The following is a 19008-nucleotide window of genomic DNA, read 5'->3' as shown; positions in this document are numbered from 1 at the left end:
CAAGAAAAAAACCAACCCACCATCATGTGTTTAGGCAACACTTTCTCACTTTTTCATGCCAGACGCACAGCTTCACACATCTAAAGTAAATGTGAAGTAAAAACGGTCATATATGCGTACTCTGACTTAGTTCAATAGGGAACTGCATGTTCAGACAGCTCAGGGGAGACTGCATTCCTTCCTCACATGTCAGAGGAAGTGTTCTTGCCTCTGAATGATGGTGGCATTGGAGAATGGAAGTGGGCTGGAATGCCTGTGAGGTTCTGGATTACCATAAGCTAATGAATAGTCACCCTTCAACAGTTACCAGCAGACATAGGAACCTTTTTGGTATGACCATATTTCCCATGGCTTTGGGGAGAGCTTTTGGAAGCATGAAATGATAGAGATAGGCTTTCTGAGCTTCCAACTTGATGTTCACTGCTAAGGAACAGGAAGGAGCTGTTCCTTTGCCTTGGATCTGAATTACTGTCCTTGGTGACATGTCTCCGTGTCTTTGACTTGAAGAGTTGTGGGAGGGAGCTTAAACCACATAGATAATAGATCTTCCAATCAGAAGTGGAAAGAAAACAGTATGTCACCTTCTTCCCCATCTGCACACAGACTGCTGACTGAGGAGGGAACTCAACCAAGATGAATTGCCCAGAGGCCAATGTCAAAGTTTTATCAAGCCCAAGTTTTAGTCCAAGGTCCTTAACCCAGTTTCATCCACCTCCCACATCTGCTAAGCTACCTGCTTAGTTTCTCAGTTTCCGTGACAAAGTTTATTGCTACTTCAAGTTTCATTGTTCTGATGACACCACCTCCTTGGGTGCATCTGCAGCCCTCACCTTTTCAGTTGCCTTCTTTAATTGTAGCTCCTCCTTCGTGGAGGAAGTTCCTCCTTCCTCTCAATGTGGTTCAATATGGCTTATGTTTTTCACGTCCTGAACAGGGATAATTTCTATTCCTAAGAGCATGCTAACAAACTTGGGGTGTTAAAAAGCCTTCTGTGTTCCAAAGCCTCCAGAGTCTGTGCAGTCCCTGAAAGTCTCTAATTCAAGTAGGGACAGACATCTTAACCGCACTTCCAAATGAGCTGAGTTTACGCTCTGTGCTGAAATGGTCTTTGGAGGCTATTCCTGGCTGAAATGCAAGAGCTTCTCTAGGCTTCTTTTTATGGTACTGTGGAAGACATGTCCTGCTGCTTCCTGTTCTGTCTGCTTTGATGTTTCTGTGCTATGCCTGCAGTGTGTTCTCTGCTGTTGTGGCTTTCAAACAAAAGGATTAGCAGTTAAATAGATATATAAATAAAGAAGCTTTCTCATAGCGGAAAGTGATCTCCAGGACCTTGCGGGCTGTCTTGTTTGCTTTCCTCAGCATGACCATTCATTCCACAGTCAGCTGCAGTGCAGTACATAAGAGTAACCCAACCCTTGGTTTCAGGGAATGTGTGTTCCCAGGGGCCACGTAATGGGTTCATCTCAGAGACTGAAAGGTGATGTGCAAAGCAACTGTGGTTAACGTAGTACTCTCTGTGGCTGGTACTCTAGGGCAAATGGAGGATGTCTCTAGGGTAACAGCCTCTCAAAGGAACAGTTTTGCCTTTTTAAATACTTGCTTTTATTATCACATTACCTCATTTTTCTCCTTCTGGCTTTGACACAAGCTCTTTACACTCCTGCCTTTCATATTAATTTACAAAGAAGATCAGTTTCTCCAGGGAACACAAAAGATAAGGAAGACAAACAGGGGCACAAAAGTACAACATGACTTGCCCTAAATCACTTGTTAGATTGAGGATGGAGGAAGAAGCAGTATTGAAGTCTCCTGAGAGTATCACAAATGCAGCACTGCCGTGCAGAATCACAAGTAATGGTCCAGTGGAGCGTTCTGTTGTAGCACAGCATCATGTGCTTGTGTTGTGCATACTTACTAAAGTCTAAAGCAAAACTTCAGTTGACATTCATCATGAAGGTCAGAGATTTTATATTACAGTAAGCATAGTCCTTATTAGTGTAGTTGTAGACACTAGGGTTCTTCCATTTCACTGGAAGTCTGTTTAGCAAGCTAAGACAGCCTTGCCAGTAAGCTTTGCCAAGTTTTTATCCTGAATTTCTGTTTTTGTAGCGTTCTCTGTTCATGATCCAGACAAAACCCAAGGAGAGGAACATGGAGCATGGCAGGAAGGAAAAGTCTGGGGCAGCAGCGCACTTGCAGGTGCAGTAGCACCTGCAGATGTGAGCCAGAGAGGGAGGCAAGTGGAATCACAAAGCAGGAGCAGAGGGAAACAGCATGAGCCAGAAACTGTTGCTCTTCTTGAAGTCAGTAGCAGAGCTTTTCAGGGCCTTAGTAGAGGCAGAATTCAGTCAGAGAAGCCTATGCATACTGCTCCCTGTTTATCTCTGAAGCAAGCAGCAGAGTCAGTGCAGTCATGGTGTGTCCACCAGGGCTGGGGTCTCGGAGCAGGGGCCAGCTGGGATCCCAGGGTGAGAGACAGTTAAGATACTGAGGGTCTTTAGGGTCAGTCACAATATTGAGTGCAAACACCCACCTCAGTGTCACAAAGGGCATCATCTCTCCATCTTATGGTAAATCACCCCTTGCTTTGGTGGGTGGGAAGTGTCCTTTGGCAGTGTTTCTGATAGTGTGGAGGCACAGACTGTGCTTTCCTCTAGGATACAAGAAGAAAGTTTGAGAACTGCTGTCACAGATACTTCTCCTCGGCTTGATCCATTGCCATTTGCCAGCAGATTTCAATCAGTGCAGCAGTGTTGCTGTCTTAAGTCAGTGTGAGTTGATATTTATAGCAGGGCTTTACGAGGCACTGTATCAAATGCCTGACTGAAATTCAGAGGCACTTGCCCTACTGTGTTCACTAATTTTGTATCTCTGTTTAGAGAACCTGTAGCCTTTATAATCCTGTTAGGTGAAATCTTGATCCCATTAAAGTCAGTAGAGAAACTCCGTTGACTTTCCTGAGGCCAGGATTCCCTCAGGACTGACCCACAGTGCAGTCATCCTAGAATGAGCCAGGGTGTCACTCACCTGAAACCTCACACTGAGTGATGGTACAGTGGAATGTTGCCCTGAGTGTGTAAGGCTAAGCCCACAGACAGGGTAATTTGTTGCAGCCCCTGATAACTTACCACATTGAAAGCATGGTATTTTACCTGACTTTACCTGATCAGTTGTTACTGATAATGTTAAATTTACTGCCAGGGATACCAAAGTTAGGTTAACAGTAAGGTAATTACTGGGTTGTATCAAAAAGTCAGTTTTGCAGCAGATTAGAAATACATTGATACATGAGCTCATCAGTAAGATGAGCTTGGTTTTCACTAATACAGTACTCCTGCCAATTACTGTGTTTCCTGACTACTTGCGCAAATACACCACAAAATGTATTGTGTGTAGTGGCTTCTTTATACAAGTTGCAATTGCTTTACTTGCTTTATATTCTTAGTTTTAAGGGGTTTTCAACTCTGTAGTCTCAATCTTTCAATAGTCACCTTTTCGCATTTTTTTAAGTATTCTGACTTTACCCTACAGGTGGGGCTTTCAAAAGCCCTTTTGCCTCTATTCAGCTGTCCTATTGTCATTATGGTAAAGCAAGCGTTGTTTTCAGTGGAAGTAGAGTTCAGCTGAATGTGAGAAAATGTCTTTCCCTGCTCTTCAGCTGTGATACTAGGGTCTCTTCACATACAGGTAGCTGTCACTCATGTAGTGGTGCTTTTTTGTGCTGTCTGAGGTCTGCAAAAGATACCGGAAAGAAGCATGCCTGTTGTTGGCAGGTTGAAGTCTGCTATGTAGAGCTCCATGTCTTCCCTGAAAGTTTGTTAAGGATCTGCAAATTCAGAAAGACAGAAACCACCTATGTGTGTACATGCATTCCAAGAAAAATGTATGCTGGGTTCATAAGTGCTTTTTCCTGCTAGGATGATCAATTTAAATCAACAATATGGAGTTCCAACCTCTCTAGCAGTCACTTAGCATTAAATGTCTAGTTAGCATTTCTGAAGAGATAACAACCCACTGTGCTCTGCTAATAAGAAACACTGCTGTTTTAAGTCAGATATGTATTTGATCCCAAATCTCATGGAGCCACTGACTATAATACCCATCCATTTCTCATCATGAATTTGTTGCATGTACTCCAGTATTTCACCAAGTTCTAATGTGCTGCATGTTATACTGCATTGGTAGTCATCTGTCTTCCAGATGTAAATCGCTTCTTTAGTGTTGTAAGCAGGGTGCTGTCTGTCACCCCACCTTGGAGCGCACAACACTTAGTATAACAAATTGCCACTGAGCAGAAAGAAAGCAGCACTTAGCTGGAAACAATGTACCTATTATATATTCTTTATTTCCTGTCCTATTTTCTTTCATTTTATTTTTAATCAATATTGTGCAGTTTTGAGCAAAGTTAAGTGGTCCTGTGTCATAGACTACAAATTGCTGCCTAACAGTATCATTGTTTTTATAAGTGCTTCAGATGGTGGATTGTCAGCTGTTTCAGGCTAATAAAAGGGGGGAGTAAAATTCAGTAAAAACAAATAAATGGTGAAATAAGAGCCAAAAATCAGTGAGTGGAGAATAGGTCTTACTCATATTCCCTGAGTAGCTCCTGTTGACTTCAGCAGTTTTGTTTCAATAAAAACTTAGAAAATACAAAGTAAGGATTTTAGGATCTGCCTCCTGCTCTTCCCATGTCAATAGTACTGATACAAACACTTGCTCAGTCCTGGAATATCCTTATGTAAGAGGTTTTCTAAACACCTCTAGATACTAAATTCAAATCTCCACAGCAGATGGGGCTGCACATGGGGGGCCATGTCACCCCCATGTCAGAGTGTCACCACCTGGCAGTGCAGCAGACACGATGCTCTGAGACAGGATAAAGGGGCATCTTCTTGTCAGGACAGCCTTCCTCTGCAGCACTGAACATGACCACTTGTCAGGGCAGGGTGGCATAGTCTGAATATACATACCAGTTTTGCCACCAGTGTACAAAATGGCAGGAATAGTACCTTATTACTCTTTCAGTAATCAAAATACTAAATCCTGAAGAAAATAGAGATTTGGCAGGGTTTAAAATAAGATCGGAACATTTTTTTCACTAAGTAAGGTAGGGAAATGGGATGGAGGCTATAGGCTGTTCAGGAGGGATAGGCAGGACAGGAGAGGTAGAGGAGTTGTACTGTGTAAGGGAGAAGTTTGGCTGTATAGCCCTTACAGTTAGGAATGATGTGGTTGAGAGTCTCTCTGTGAGGGTTAGGGAGGTGGAAGATAAAGCAGATATACTGATGGGATCTTAAGAATCAGGGTTAACTGGACCAATCATGAAATCTGTTTGACTTGAAAATGTGCCTGTATGATTTGTGTAATCTCTCTGGCATGTGCAGTGAACAAACAGTATGGTGAACTATATTCTTTCTGACTCTACATAGTTCTCTACATTATTGTCATTAGTCTGTTCTGCAGCAGTCTTGAAATCTGCCATGTATGTGATACTGTTCCTTCTGTCTAGGCAGGCAATGTGGTGACAGGAGAGATGGTAGAAGAACTTATTCTTTCTGGAGCAGATATTATTAAAGTGGGTATCGGACCAGGTAAGTCAAATCCAGTCATAGAATCATAGAATAGTTAGGGTTGGAAGGGACCTTAGGAACATCTAGTTCCAGCCACTCTGCCATAAGCAAGGATTTCTCACACTAGATTAAGTTGTCCAAGGTCCTCTCCAGCCTGGCCTTGAAAACTGCCAGAGATGGAGCATTTACCACTTCTTTGGGCAACCTGTTCCAATGCCTCACCACCCTCACAGTAAAGAACTTCTTCCTTATATCTAATGAGAAATTCCCTTGTTTGAGTTTAAACCCATTACTCCTTTTCCTATCACTACAGTCCCTGATGAAGAGTCCTTCTCTGGCATCCTTTTAGGCCCCTTTGGGATACTGGGAGGCTGCTATGAGGTCACCATTCAGCTTCTTTTCTCCAGGCTGAACAGCCCCCATTTTCTCAGCCTGTCCTTGTATGGGAGGTGCTCTAGCCACCGTATCATCCTCATGACCCTCTGTTACCACTATTACAATGAGTTGTCCAGATGGAACCAGTGTATAATGCTCTTTGCTTGTCCATTAGGATGCCTAGACCCAGTTAGGTCAGTAAGTAACAGTGCTTTTGCACATAGCATGTTTAAAATATACATGGATAGCATATTGGTGATGTGTACTGCAAAGTGTTACATATTGCATCTTCTGGCAGTGTAGATGCCTGCTATTGGAAGCACTGAATTGCCTGGGATGCTGACATTATAATTCATAATGTGTTGTGTTTAGGAACTCTTTTTCTAGCCTGTTGAAAACAGGCTGAGTCATCCCAGCAAAAGCTCAAAGGATACTGTTCAGGTATCCACTTCCATCAAGAAAAGATAAAAAGAAAAGAGTTTCTGAATAGCCCTATGATTTGTGTTCTGTTAAGCTGAGGTTGCCCATCTTGTCAATGCCTTCATCAATTCAAAACATGAAATGGTATTAATTATGAAGTGTGGATGACATTGCCTCTACCTATTACTATTGCCTGGGAGCTAAAGCTTACGTTAATGTACCTATCACTGCATCATTCCCATGGGTAAATGGGAGGACCCTAACCTTCTTGGTTTTTCTACCTTCTCTTCCCTAATATTGTTGTGTGGCATATACTGCCATATTGTCTTCCCTTTTTAATTTCCCTCCCTTGTGCATTTCTTCATGTGCTTCTTCCTCTTGCAATTTTCTTCTTAGACTGCAGCTGAAGTCGCCCTATGTGGGCTAGATTTTAAACTGGCTAACACAAGTGCCACTTACAGAATAGCTATGATCAGCCAGTGCAGTGCAGGCAGATTGCTTACTTTACAGTGCTAAATAGTTATGGTTGATGAATGGATAATTTGAGCAGAGCAAATGTAATAAAGGTTGCAGTTGTGCCCAGGAAGACAGCAGACAATATATACTGCAAAATCCATGAAGAATGAACAGCAGAGTTGTCATGGTACAATTGTCATAGGCAAGTTCAGATGTGAAAGAAGAATTACCATAGCTTGTAGCCTCAAAGTGGAAACAGGTAGAAGTAAGTGCTGTGTAGCCCTCCCTGGAGATCTTCTTGAACAGATCTGTACAGGTTGACCACCCAAAATAAGTAACAAATGTTCCTCACAGAAGATCAGATCTTGACCTCTTTGCCAGATAATGGTCCATCCTGTGGAAAGTGTCAGTGATTTATTCTAAAGCATTGCACATATAAGTACATAACCCCGTGGAGATTATTTTAAAGCTAATTTTCATCCTTCTTTGCAGCAATACTTTTCAGTGTTTTCATGTTGTCAGTTTTTTGAAAAATCTTCGGAAATTTACTTTACTGGTAGCTCAGGTATACACGGAGCTGGGTGAAGGGATCCAGATTTCACTGCATTTGGTTTAGAATCTGTTCTGAAATTCTTGTTTTCATTCAGACCTCTGTGGTCTGTGTCCTAAATTGTAAGACCCAGACAGGCAAAAAGCAGTTCTCATTTTGACTCCTAATTTGAGGAGAAATAGAGAAGGTATTCCAAAAGACATATAGCCATGTTAATGTGTTGAACCATAATTGAAGTGGGTTTCTTATATATATATATATATGTATATAGTTTTATTTTTATATATATCTGCATCATGTATGTATATAAAAATATAATTTAATCAGTTGTAATTAGTATATTTCCTGTAATATTACACTATATAGCTTTTGGATGATTACTGATCTCACTTTTTAAATGCTATATGTTTTTTTTTTCATATTCATAACTACTGTGATCAATCAAATATTTCTGCTTAAGTATTAGGCAAAAAAGATGGGTTCCTCTCCCTTGTGCAAAATCATCACAAAAGAGAAAATAAAACCACAGGTTTTCCCTGAGAATTTTTTTTTAAACATATGTAGAGAGGAGGTATAAATGTTCATTGGAAGAAATATTCAGGTATTAAATGCTGCTGCTTAGTCTCAGGCATGTGACTCTGGTCCTTTTGTCCCCCTTCTGTTCATGGACCTCATTCAGATTTAATTTCTTGTGATGCATGATCCCCTCAGTGAGAAGCATTACTCATGAGACCTAAACTGGGAACCGTGTCCCTGGGGAAGAAAGGGGGTATATTAAGTGACGTTAATTACAGCTCCCATGAAACAGTGTAATAACATTTCAGACCTCAAGTTCCTGTGTGTTCCTTTTATCCATGAGAAGCCAACAGTGGCAGTAGAGACTTCTTGAGGGGGAAAATACTACAAACACATTTTTTCCACAAGAAAAATAAGATGTATCTTTTCAGTCAGCCTAATGGGCAATGTTTTAACTCTCATTTTCTTGTCTAGGTTCCGTGTGTACCACTCGGATTAAGACAGGGGTGGGCTATCCACAGCTAAGTGCTGTTATTGAGTGTGCTGACTCGGCACATGGCTTGAAGGGACATATCATCTCTGTAAGTAAATACCATCTACTCTCAGATTCCTACTGTGCAAACTGTTGTGGAGCAGAAGAATCAAACAGTCCAATACTCTGCATATTAAAGTCTATCCTGTCATCTCTGGCTGACCTCTATACTAGCTCTTTGGATAGTCAGTGGAGATTTAAATGTAAAGAAACCAACTCCCTTTAATTTTTAAAAAGACTTGAGCTCCTGACTCCTGTGTGTGCCTTTGGAAAGCTGCTTCTTGCTCCCTGGGGCCAGTTCTGCGCAAGCTGCGCCTCACCTAGAAAATCCACTGCACAGGCTAGAAAGGCTTACTCTTGCTTGTCTGTATGGACAGGTGAGGGTTGAAACAGTAGGTGACAAGGTGCATGGGAAGCTGCAGATCCAGCCTTGTATGTGGGCGGACCAGCGCATGGGTAGCTTGAGATTACTCAGGAGATGACAGTCCTGGTCGGACACTCCCTGATTGCCTAAGCACCCTTCTTCCAACCAGATTTGCATATCCCACTTGCCCTTGGTCATCGTACTTGTAGTAAGCGTGGTTAAAGCCCTTCCCAAATCTTTGCTCGCGAAGCCAAGCCATCAATCAGTCAATCAATCTTGCTCCCTGAATGGAATAAGCTGGTATGTGAATAGAATGGGAAGCTTGGTAGTGTTTTCAGATGGAAGCAGTCATTCCTACAAAATATTTCTGAAAAATGAGTGCAGTATAAACATGGCTTTCCCCAGGGAGTGGAATTGAGAGATAGGCAGGCAGTAGAGGGGAGTACAAGGTAAAACAATATGAGTTCATCTGTACCCTAGTAGCTGGATTAATTCAGATAGCATCCTCACAGAGCTCTCTGTGCAGGGGTAGGAGGGTTTCAGGGGTGGCTCTTTTGAGCATGGCTGGCATTTGAGTAACTTATGTTCTCGCAAAGCTCTGGGGAAATAATGAGCCTGTGGAGAAAGAAGAGCATGTCTTTATTGCCTGCTAATGGCAGCTTCTGTTCTACCAGCAAGACCAGATTCACCTCGCACAGAAAAAGTAAATCTTTAAACATGATCTCAGACCTGGCTAGACTGCAACCTACAGCATCCCAACAGGTAGCAAGGAAGGCATAGGGCCTAACCAGCATTCTGTGCTCACAGGTACACTCACAGCCAACTGTCTCCCTCTGTGGCCTTGGAAAAGACCACACACTGAATTTTAGATGTACTGCCAAGTGAAATCATTGGAAGGCCCTTATTTGTTTAACCCAGTTGTGACTAGTATCCATGTGAGGAAGGGGGTGTGTTGTGTTGTTGAGGAAGGAGGGGAGAGGAGAGCAAATTGACTGGGGATGGGCAAAGGGCTTCACTGTATTGCTTGGATCTGTGGGTATAATGAAGCAGAAAAATAAGTATGTGTTACAGATGGATCTCTCTTACTCTTTATTGTTAATGCATATTCATTCCCTCCTTTCCGTGGCTCCCCTATATGAATTTTGCAGGAAAAAAAAGCAGCCTGTGATTCTGTGGCTTGGTCAGTATTACAAATGTGTGTGTAGAACATGTGTGCAATAAAGCATAAAAGACTCATTACTGTGAAGGCTGGATAACTATAGGTGTCATCCTAGCAGTAGTGCTTAGAGACCCATGCTAGTTTTGCAATAATCATTTTCTGCTAACAACCCTCAGAAGAATGTTATTATCCTGATTTTACAGTAAAATGGGGAGTATGTACTTAGTCTGGAAAATGAGACAGTTATGTACTATTCCTCCTCTCCTGTCTTGGGGATGGATCAACTCCTGACCTGCTTGGGTCACGTTGGCTTCAGTGACCCCAGACCTATCAACCCCCTAACCCTTACAGGGTGAGTACAGGAGGGCAATTTTGTATCTGCTACAACATCTGGGCCAAGAGAATTACCTTCAGTTGTAACTGAGGTCGCTAGCACCACTGCGGCTCAACCATCACCCAAGCTGAGGACACGAAAGCAAGGGCAAGGATATTATGCCTGAGTTCTGCAGCATTCAGGTAGATATTGGTGTGTTTATTGGGGAAAGAAGGCTGAACTGCACGGTCAAGCAAGAGTTATGGCAAGAATATCACAAAAGAAAGGTATCCTCCTGTGGGAAAAATACCATATGGGAGCAAGTCTATGTATATAATTGGGTATAGTGGCAACAAGTATACATTGCATCCCTCAGAATGTCTCATTACTGTAATTACAGAGGTTTGGGAAGGGCACATTCTGCCTCAGCCAAAGGAAACCACTGCAGGCAGACTGTTACCACCCCTATCTACATTAGTTTGGCAGGAGAAAATACGTCCAGCAGTTTTTTTGTTACCTTGATATGGAAGTAGAAGGAAGGATGTGGAAAGATTCAAAGCCTACCAGCTTGTTTTCATGTAGATTGTAGCTGATGGTGTGGTATGGGTTAGTCCCTTGGGGCACTTTCTTGCACCCACTTTTGTCCTGTGCATTCATCAAATTCCTCCTTTTTCTTGTCTTGTTGGCTCAGTTTACCTGAGAAGGGAAAGAAGCCTCACTCACAGAATGAGGTGATGGTACTGAGCACAGTACTGTGAGGAACACAGCACACTAGAAACGCATTCTGCAGTAGCTCTGCTAGCATGGCAGCACAAATTGGGATTTCAAATGTTTGTATTACTAAAGTAATCATGTATGAGTCTGGGGGCTGATATGTTGCAAAGAAGGTGACAATATTTAGGCAAACATGATAGTCCAAGCGAACGCCTGGTGTCTCTCTAGAGTCACAGAGAGAAGGGGGAGGTGAAATTGCACCAAATGCTTTCCTCATGCTAAATTATCTGCAAGACTCAAAGTTCACCTCAGAAATGAATCTTTCATGACTCACTGAAAGAAGAGAGGAAACCCTGTCTGAGATACAGGCACTGTTTCTGTCCTGTGCTATTTGTCTGGGAGCCAGTAGTCTCAATTTTCATTCTCGCTAATCCATTGGCCTTGAGAAAGTGCAGCAGTGAGTTACAGTGGAGGGGCCATTTAGCAGGAGTGCTCCTTCAGAAGCACCCTACATGAGATAAAGTTTCTTTTTCTTGTAGGTCAGAGAACTACTCTGCTGGATAGAGAGGCAGTCACGTATTCTAGTAAGCTAGCAATGTGGGGAATGGAAAACAGTGTTGCATCTGTCCTATTTCATTTGTCTATCATTTGATAGGGATCTGTGTTTCCCCTTCACCCTGCCTGGGTGATAGGCTACCAGCATTCAGTGAAAAGGATGACTAAGGGGTTCTTCACCCTGCTACTGCCATGCCATCTCTTCCTCCACACAGAACACTATCAACACAGAAATATGTCCAGTATATGTAGTTCAGAATAAAGCACCATTATGTATTGTTTCTACTGTTGTATATGCCACATACTTTACATATCTTCTGCATAATAAATAGCTATCTGTTTGCTGATACTGTAGGGAGGCCAGGTTATATAGTTTATTATAAAGGTTGCTTGAAACATACAAATCATAGTTATAAGCTTATTATAAGTTGCATATAATATTAAATATTCAAACCAGTTCATACTGGTTTTCCATAGAGTATTTCTTTTCCTCAGGTGAAATTTTGTTGTTGTAAAATGGTTTGTATGTTCAAAGAACAAGACTGGGGAAAGTAACATTATTTTAGCCATATTAAAATAATTCTTTTGACTGGAAACCTGTTTTTCCCTCTCCTTCAGCTTAGCACACCCTTGTCTCAGAATCATGCCCTCTACAGGCCCCCTGGCCAGCCTTTCCAGAAGGCTTACTTCAGAATAATGCCAGTGCTCCTGAATTCACAGGGGAATTGTTGCAACTACATTTCCGCGGGGCTCTGAGATAGAGGCTGAGCCTGCAACAAACTCTGTGACTGAAGCCCAGCAGTTGTACAAGTCATTTTGAACCCAGAGCCAGGCCCCTATTGAGGCAAGCTGAGCTGCAAGGGGAAGCTTCCCAGACAATGCAGCAGAAGCACAGTCTTATTGTCTAAACAGAGTGTTTGATTTTTCACATGGAAATAAGTGGTTTAATGCAGATAGCTTCTTCTGGCATAACTGCTTAGTTTGTCCCCTTTTTGTTTCCCTTTCTGGGAATCATTAAATTTACCTGCTTATGTGAAGTAAGTAGGGATGTCTACAGATAAAGAAATGATGTGAATCATCATCATCACTGGCTGCTTTTATCTTAAATGATAACTGATGAGCTTTTGGGAAAGTCTCTTAACCTGCTCAGCATTTGTAATTTGGTGACATTCAAAGTGCTATTTTTTGAAGCCGATGATTAATGATTACACACAAAGGCCCCTATCCCCATGGTACTTCTAAAAGCATAAAGCCTCCATCAGTGTCACCACTGGGTTAATTATAAAAGTCAGACATTGAGCCACTCAGCAAGAACAGACTGAAACCCCTCTACCAGAGAGCATTCATAGCTACCCTGTCTCAGTCAGACAGTAAGAGTCACACAAACACCTGACACTATCCTTTGAAAATTATTAGACCTCTCCTTCTATCTCAGCTCTTCCTTCCCTGACACATGCACACACACTAACACCCTCCTCCAGGCTCTGACAAACTTGTCAGAGGGAAAGAATTGCACAAGCCGAGCCCTTGACAGGAGAGAGATTCAGCTGTCAGCCCAGCACTTCTTTCTGGAGCTGACAGCAAGAATTTCTAGCTCAACAAAAGGCATAATGTGCTAGAGGTTATCAACAAATGGAATAGAAGTCTTTAAAGTTCTACCGCGTGCTGTTTGCAGTGGGATGCCCTTTGAAAAGTCATTCAGATTTGGATCCACCTGCTCAGTTTGTGTCTGAATCCTTCTCTGCACCCAGGGAGGTTCTGATGCTTAGCCCTACTGCCAGCTACCCAAGAAAGCTCTAAAATGGCTGATGGTGGAGGTGTATGGCTGTGCTCAGCCACAGGTCATACACAGGCGTGTGTTTCTGCCAACAGGGAGGTGAAACAAAATGAGGTAACTGTAGAGTCTGGGGAGTAGCTTCAAAAGCAGGAAATCTGTTGGCAGTCTGCAACAGGCGCTGTTCATTAAAGGAATGGGGAGCTCTCTTGGTATAATGGCGGTATAGGGTAGAAGGATCTTTCATCTGATGCTCAGACCTTCACAAACCCTAAAGAACTGTAGTACATGATGAGCTGTGCTGTGTGCCATTCCTCTTTTTTACAGGCCTGTCACACATACGTAACTTCCCTCCCTGCAACTGAAACCCCCTCATCAGCTACTTTGCTCCGCACTGAAACAGAAACATGTAGGTCTAAAATGCTAAAGATCTCCAAGTGCTGTCGTTTCTTTACCAAGCCTGTAGCAAAACCTGAGGCGTCTGATGAGAGATTCATTTTCACTTACCAAAGATTAGATTGCCCAATTTGCTTAGAGATTATCAGATCAAAATCCAACATAGCTGGTGGTCTGTTTCCTCACCCCTCCCAATGTGACCTTTTAATGTATGGTAAACTGCTGAGAAAGGTGTTTTAAATGTATTGGGTGGTTTAAGGTAGGGGTTTTTAGCAACTCTGTATCACACAACCTTTCATTAAAATGGCAGGGAATGATTTAGGAAATGGCAGTCAGGAATTTGAATTGCTGCTGTTACTAGTGGTAGACTATATGGTAAATGAGCCTAAACAAGAAAAGCAATGGAAAGGATCATATGGATACTCTGAAAGCTCAGCCAAGATGATGGATGTATAGCAGTGGTGCACAGTCAGCTCTTGACACGCTGTTCCTCAGCAGCAACCGTTCTGCTGCAGGTTGCAGGGTGCCAGTGCTCACCTGAGTCCCCGGGTGAGCTCCCTGCCACTCACTGTCGTGTGTTCTCTCGCAGGATGGAGGATGCAGCTGCCCAGGAGATGTCGCCAAAGCGTTTGGTAAGGACAGCACATAGTGCCACCCGTTACACCCCGCGTGTCTCCAGCAGCTTCAGCAGTGAAGCAGGAGTCCATTCCACCCTAAATGTGTAACCAGTAGTAGGTTACATTTGTCCCTGTGGGTGACTCCAGTGAAGTTGGTACACCAGACGTGAATTTGCTCTTTGGGCCAGACAGTCCAAATTCTGCAGCACAAAACTTACAGTGGTGGAAGTCCTATTTAGAATCTATCTGCCAGGTGTGCACAAGATACAGCACTAGGACAGTAATGCAAAGAAAACTGATAAGGGCTTCTTCTGAGTAGGGTTCAGAGATGCCTGTAACATTGCCAGGTTGGACTGACTTGGTCCTTGAATGGGCAGAAAGCTGGTGGAATGTGTGTTGGACAGAAGAACAAAACAAAAAGGCAGGCCAGATCCCTGGAGATGTTCTTGGGATCAGTTGTCCAGTTAAAAAGATGAAATTTTATTTATGCTGTATCCCCTAGAGTTGAGATGTCTAAAATATCTAAGTTAATAATTAACAGATTTTGCTGTCATGCCAATAGCTTCAGTGAATTGCACCAGCTCTTGCTAATAGAATAGAGAATTTAATTTGTATGTGGTTTCTTTTGGGCATGCAAGTTATGTGAGTGGGGGGAGTCAAGGTCAGGATTGTCGCTTAGCCATAACCTTGTTGAAGTAGCATATATGAAACAGGTGCTGCATGCATCCTGGGCTGACAGGATATTTAAAGACAGTCTCCAGTCCCTAAAATGCCAGACCCTTTGGGGATGTTACAGTGGGGTAATACCTGGAACACAGCAGGACAGCACAGTCTCTCATTGGGATTTCAGATCATTGAAATAATTGGATATGATACAAGAGAGAGTACATTATGATACAGCATGTCTGCTTGCAAGAAGCTTTGCAAATAGGGGAAACAGGGCAAGCCTAAACTCAGGTTACAGACCTGCCAACAAAAATGCTGGGCCTTCTGGAAAGGTGGAAACCAAAATCTAAGTTTGCAGACAGCTCCTGTTTTTAGACAGGTCAGATGACAAGGAAGTCTTAATTAGAAAATTTTAAGCACAGCCATGGAGTGATTGCTGCCAGTGATGGATCTGCTCAGTTGCAGGATTTCACGTCACCTTCATGTTACCCAGTGGGTGATGTGATATAGGGAATAGATTCTTATAGTTGAGTGATTTCTGACATAGCTGAACAGCAGTATCCACCCTTTCTGACAACAAGATTGCATTAAAAAAAACACTCATCCTCTCCTTAGCCCAGCTCACTCGTGCCATCATGCCACCTGCAATGAGGCTTTTATTCTGCCTGACTTTCTCTGGCTCTGCAGCTTGCCTGGTTCTTGCTGGTGGTGGTGTTGCTAGAAGCTTGTGAACTGAGATTTTGACCTTGCTGCATTCCCAGCTGTCTGCACAGGAACATGGCCCATGTTCCTGTCTTCAACAAGAGCATTTCCAGAACAACAGGAAGCAACTTCAGATTGTTTATTTTTTTTTCCTTTGTGATGTTTATAGCAAGTCTGAAGGGTCCCTGTAGTCTTTTTTGGCTAACTGAATAGAAACTTGCTTGAAACCTGTGAAAGAGTAGATTCTGGGCCCTGTTGGTTATCAGGGGGTGCTGGGATTCACAGTGGCATATGTTTGAAGGCTACCGCAGGTTGTCCCTGGACAGAGGAACATGAGAAAGCTGAGATTATATAGGCAGTAGTTCTGTTCTGACAGTAGGGCAGGCAAATCAGTCTGACTTGTGTGTCACAGGTACAAGGCTTGAACTGATAAAGATTACCCTGAGGCAATAAACTTACTAATCTGGTTATATATAATTGAGGTAGACACACTGTGGACATCTGACTGCTGGAGATAGGTGTACATTTGTCAAAGGTGGGTGGCAAAATAATCTTCTACATAATGTTACTACTGTGTTTATTGGTTATGTGAGCCATGTAGAAGATAGCCTTATTGCCCAGCATTTACAGGGCAGAGCTTTAACACTGATACTGAATTGTCTAGCACAGACCTCTGTGCTTGCTGGGAGCCTCTTGCTGGAGGAGTTACATAAATACATTGGATAGCAGAGTTCAGGTGATAGAACACACAGATGTACAGTTTCACTTCGGGATGGAGGCCTGGACAAAGCACGGACAAGAGACCCAAAGAGGACTTTTGTTTAAAGTGATTATACTATCTTTTTAGTGGATCATTGTAAAGTCTTCATGAAAGAGATGTTGAGATTATCATAAAAGAGTGACAAAGCAGCCATTCGAATCATAAAAAGCATAAGGGAGTCCCAGATGTGAAGATTAGCATTGGAAGATGGCTAAAGATGTGACTGGAGGAGGCATGTTCATGGGAAAAGGAGAAGTAGGGTAGTAGGGTGGAGTGCAAGTGAAGAACTGTGATGAACCATGAAGAAGTTGCTGAGAAGCTTTACAAGTAGAAGGTTGACTGGTCTCAGGAGTCAGAGGCAGATAGGGCATTTTGACAGAGGAAAACAAGGTAGAAGCCTATTTTAAAAGGCAAGGAACAGAGAAGCACTGAAGGTGGGAAACAAAAACGCCAGGAGTGACAGATATTTTTAAAGGGACTGCTGGAATTCTGGAACTGCTGGTGGGAACCTGGTATGGATTTGGCAAACCGAAGATGTCACTGCTATCTGGGTATTGGAGATGATAATGGAAAAGAGGTAGGTTGGTCAGGGAGAAAAAAGGTGTTCTGATGCAGGAACAAGAGAAAGCATGGAACACCTTTGCTTGGGGCTCTTGGCTCACATAACTACACCCTTGGAAAGACTGATAACACATCTCTCAGAATGCCCCAGGGAGGCACTACTGTCTTCCTTTTTAAAGATGAGAAGTTGAAGCATAGAAATACTAAGTTCAATTGCCTGAGGTCACATATATTTTTGTGATACAGCCAGGAACAGAATGTGCCTTTTGAATCCTACGCCAGCATCTTTAACACAATACTGCTGTTCCTTACAGCAGTGGTGAGAAGAGATACGGGCACAGGGAAGGGAAAGGAATGAAAAAGCATGTAGAAAAGTCAACTGGGGACATATACTGGTTCTGAAATATACCTGACATCATACTGTCTTTTTTTTGTCAGTGTTTTCATTAGCTGTGTGTGTATACCTACTGTTGCAAAGGCTTGCTGGCTCAGCTGGAGCACAGGTGAATGTTGATTCCAGGGTCATCTATGGTCCAGGGAAACCTACACTGCATCTGTCTGGAGGGCTGCCCAGGACACAAATCGAGGCTGACTCCAGCTGAATTTGTGCAGAGCCAAGCTGGTTATCACTAACTTCTATTATCAGGCGTACAAAAGACATCTCAGGGACTCCATCCAGATCCAGCAGAACTGTGTGAGTGCTGGCGTCAGCACACAGATTCTGTAATGGCTTGAAAGAGAAGGCACTGTGAAATGTGAATGAGCAAAATCAGCCTAGATACAGTGTAGGCATCAAAGGGGAAGACAGTGCATTGAAGTGGCATTGTGTAGAAAGAGGACAAGTCTAGCAAACTCTGGGCAAGCTGCTGATGCTTGTATGCAGTGTACCCCATCATGTCCTGTATTATCTAGGGATTTGTTGCCAGGTGTTCCCAGTCCCCACAGCCTAAAATAAAGGAATGCTGTCTGTCTGTACTTGAAAGACTGCAGCTGGGTGTCTCAAACTTGACTAGAGCTTCTGGTTGCACAAAAAACTATGCAGAAGAAAGAACACGCTACAGAAACCAGCTTCCTGGTTGGACGTTAACTGATAGAAAAGTAGTGAAACAGACTTGAAACTTTCAGACATCTTCGTAATACTGAAGCAGGGTGGAAGGTTCTGGAGGGCATACTTAATATGGGGTTATTATTCCTGGAGCTGCATGGCAATAAGCATGTGTCATTCCAATGTTTACATGTGCTGTGTCTGCTGTGACATAGCTCCTCTCATCTGGAAGAGCTTGATGAATTACATTGTAGTTTGCAAGTTACTCAAGTCGAATGAGTTTCAGTCCTGTAATTCAAGCTTACTTGCTTTTCTCCCAAAATACGCAGTCAGAAGGAAAATAGTAGATACTGAAGTGCACAGGAACAACAATTCTGTGATTCTGAAGTGTAGATTTCATGTGACTGCTTTGCATTAATAATTTGGAGGCTGTGAGACCCACAGCCAGAGACAGGATTAGGACTGGAGCTCAGGGGAAGTATGAACAAGGCAAAGAGTCCAGAGTGTCCTTTGGCAGGCCTTTGACTTGTTCTAAATGCCCTCTTTGAAAACTTGGCCCCAGATCCATCCCTTTTTCCTCACGTTGTTTTCTTCTACCCCTGAAGAAGACATCAACTAGATTTCCCAGGGTACTTTTTTTTTTTTTTGCAAAGGTAAAGTAAAATTGTGCCAGGTAACAACAGGAGCTCCCTACCAGTAATTGAGAATGTCTTAAACGATGAGCATTCCCTTCGTTTTTGGCAGGTTAATAGTAGTATCAGTTGTGAGTCAAACTGAGGCTGTAAAACTCAGCCATCTGAAACAAGAGAGCTCGGGAAAAATCTGCCAGGTAGTTGGCATGATTGGACACCTGAATGGGTGCCTGGCTATAAATATTGCTTGTGATGTGCTCAGCAGTTTTGCACCAGCCTCATTTTTAATATCACTTTACCATGAACATACTGTTCCTTTCAAACAACGACC

At 42.8% G+C, this 19008-nt stretch overlaps 1 protein-coding gene across 1 annotated transcript in view; it reads left to right on the top strand.

The window, feature by feature from the left end:
- Nucleotides 1–19008, top strand: part of GMPR (guanosine monophosphate reductase) — a 39169-nt gene that overhangs the window by 8501 nt on the left and 11660 nt on the right. The window contains exons 5-7 of the mRNA XM_005149884.3: nt 5510–5591; nt 8362–8468; nt 14284–14326. Coding sequence (XP_005149941.1) covers nt 5510–5591; nt 8362–8468; nt 14284–14326 — 232 coding nt within the window. The remainder of the gene's footprint in view (nt 1–5509; nt 5592–8361; nt 8469–14283; nt 14327–19008) is intronic.

The sequence above is a fragment of the Melopsittacus undulatus genome, chromosome 1 (assembly GCF_012275295.1).
Source record: "Melopsittacus undulatus isolate bMelUnd1 chromosome 1, bMelUnd1.mat.Z, whole genome shotgun sequence".
In the NCBI taxonomy this organism is placed as follows: Eukaryota; Metazoa; Chordata; class Aves; order Psittaciformes; family Psittaculidae; genus Melopsittacus; species Melopsittacus undulatus.
This window is presented reverse-complemented; position numbering and strand designations above follow the sequence as displayed.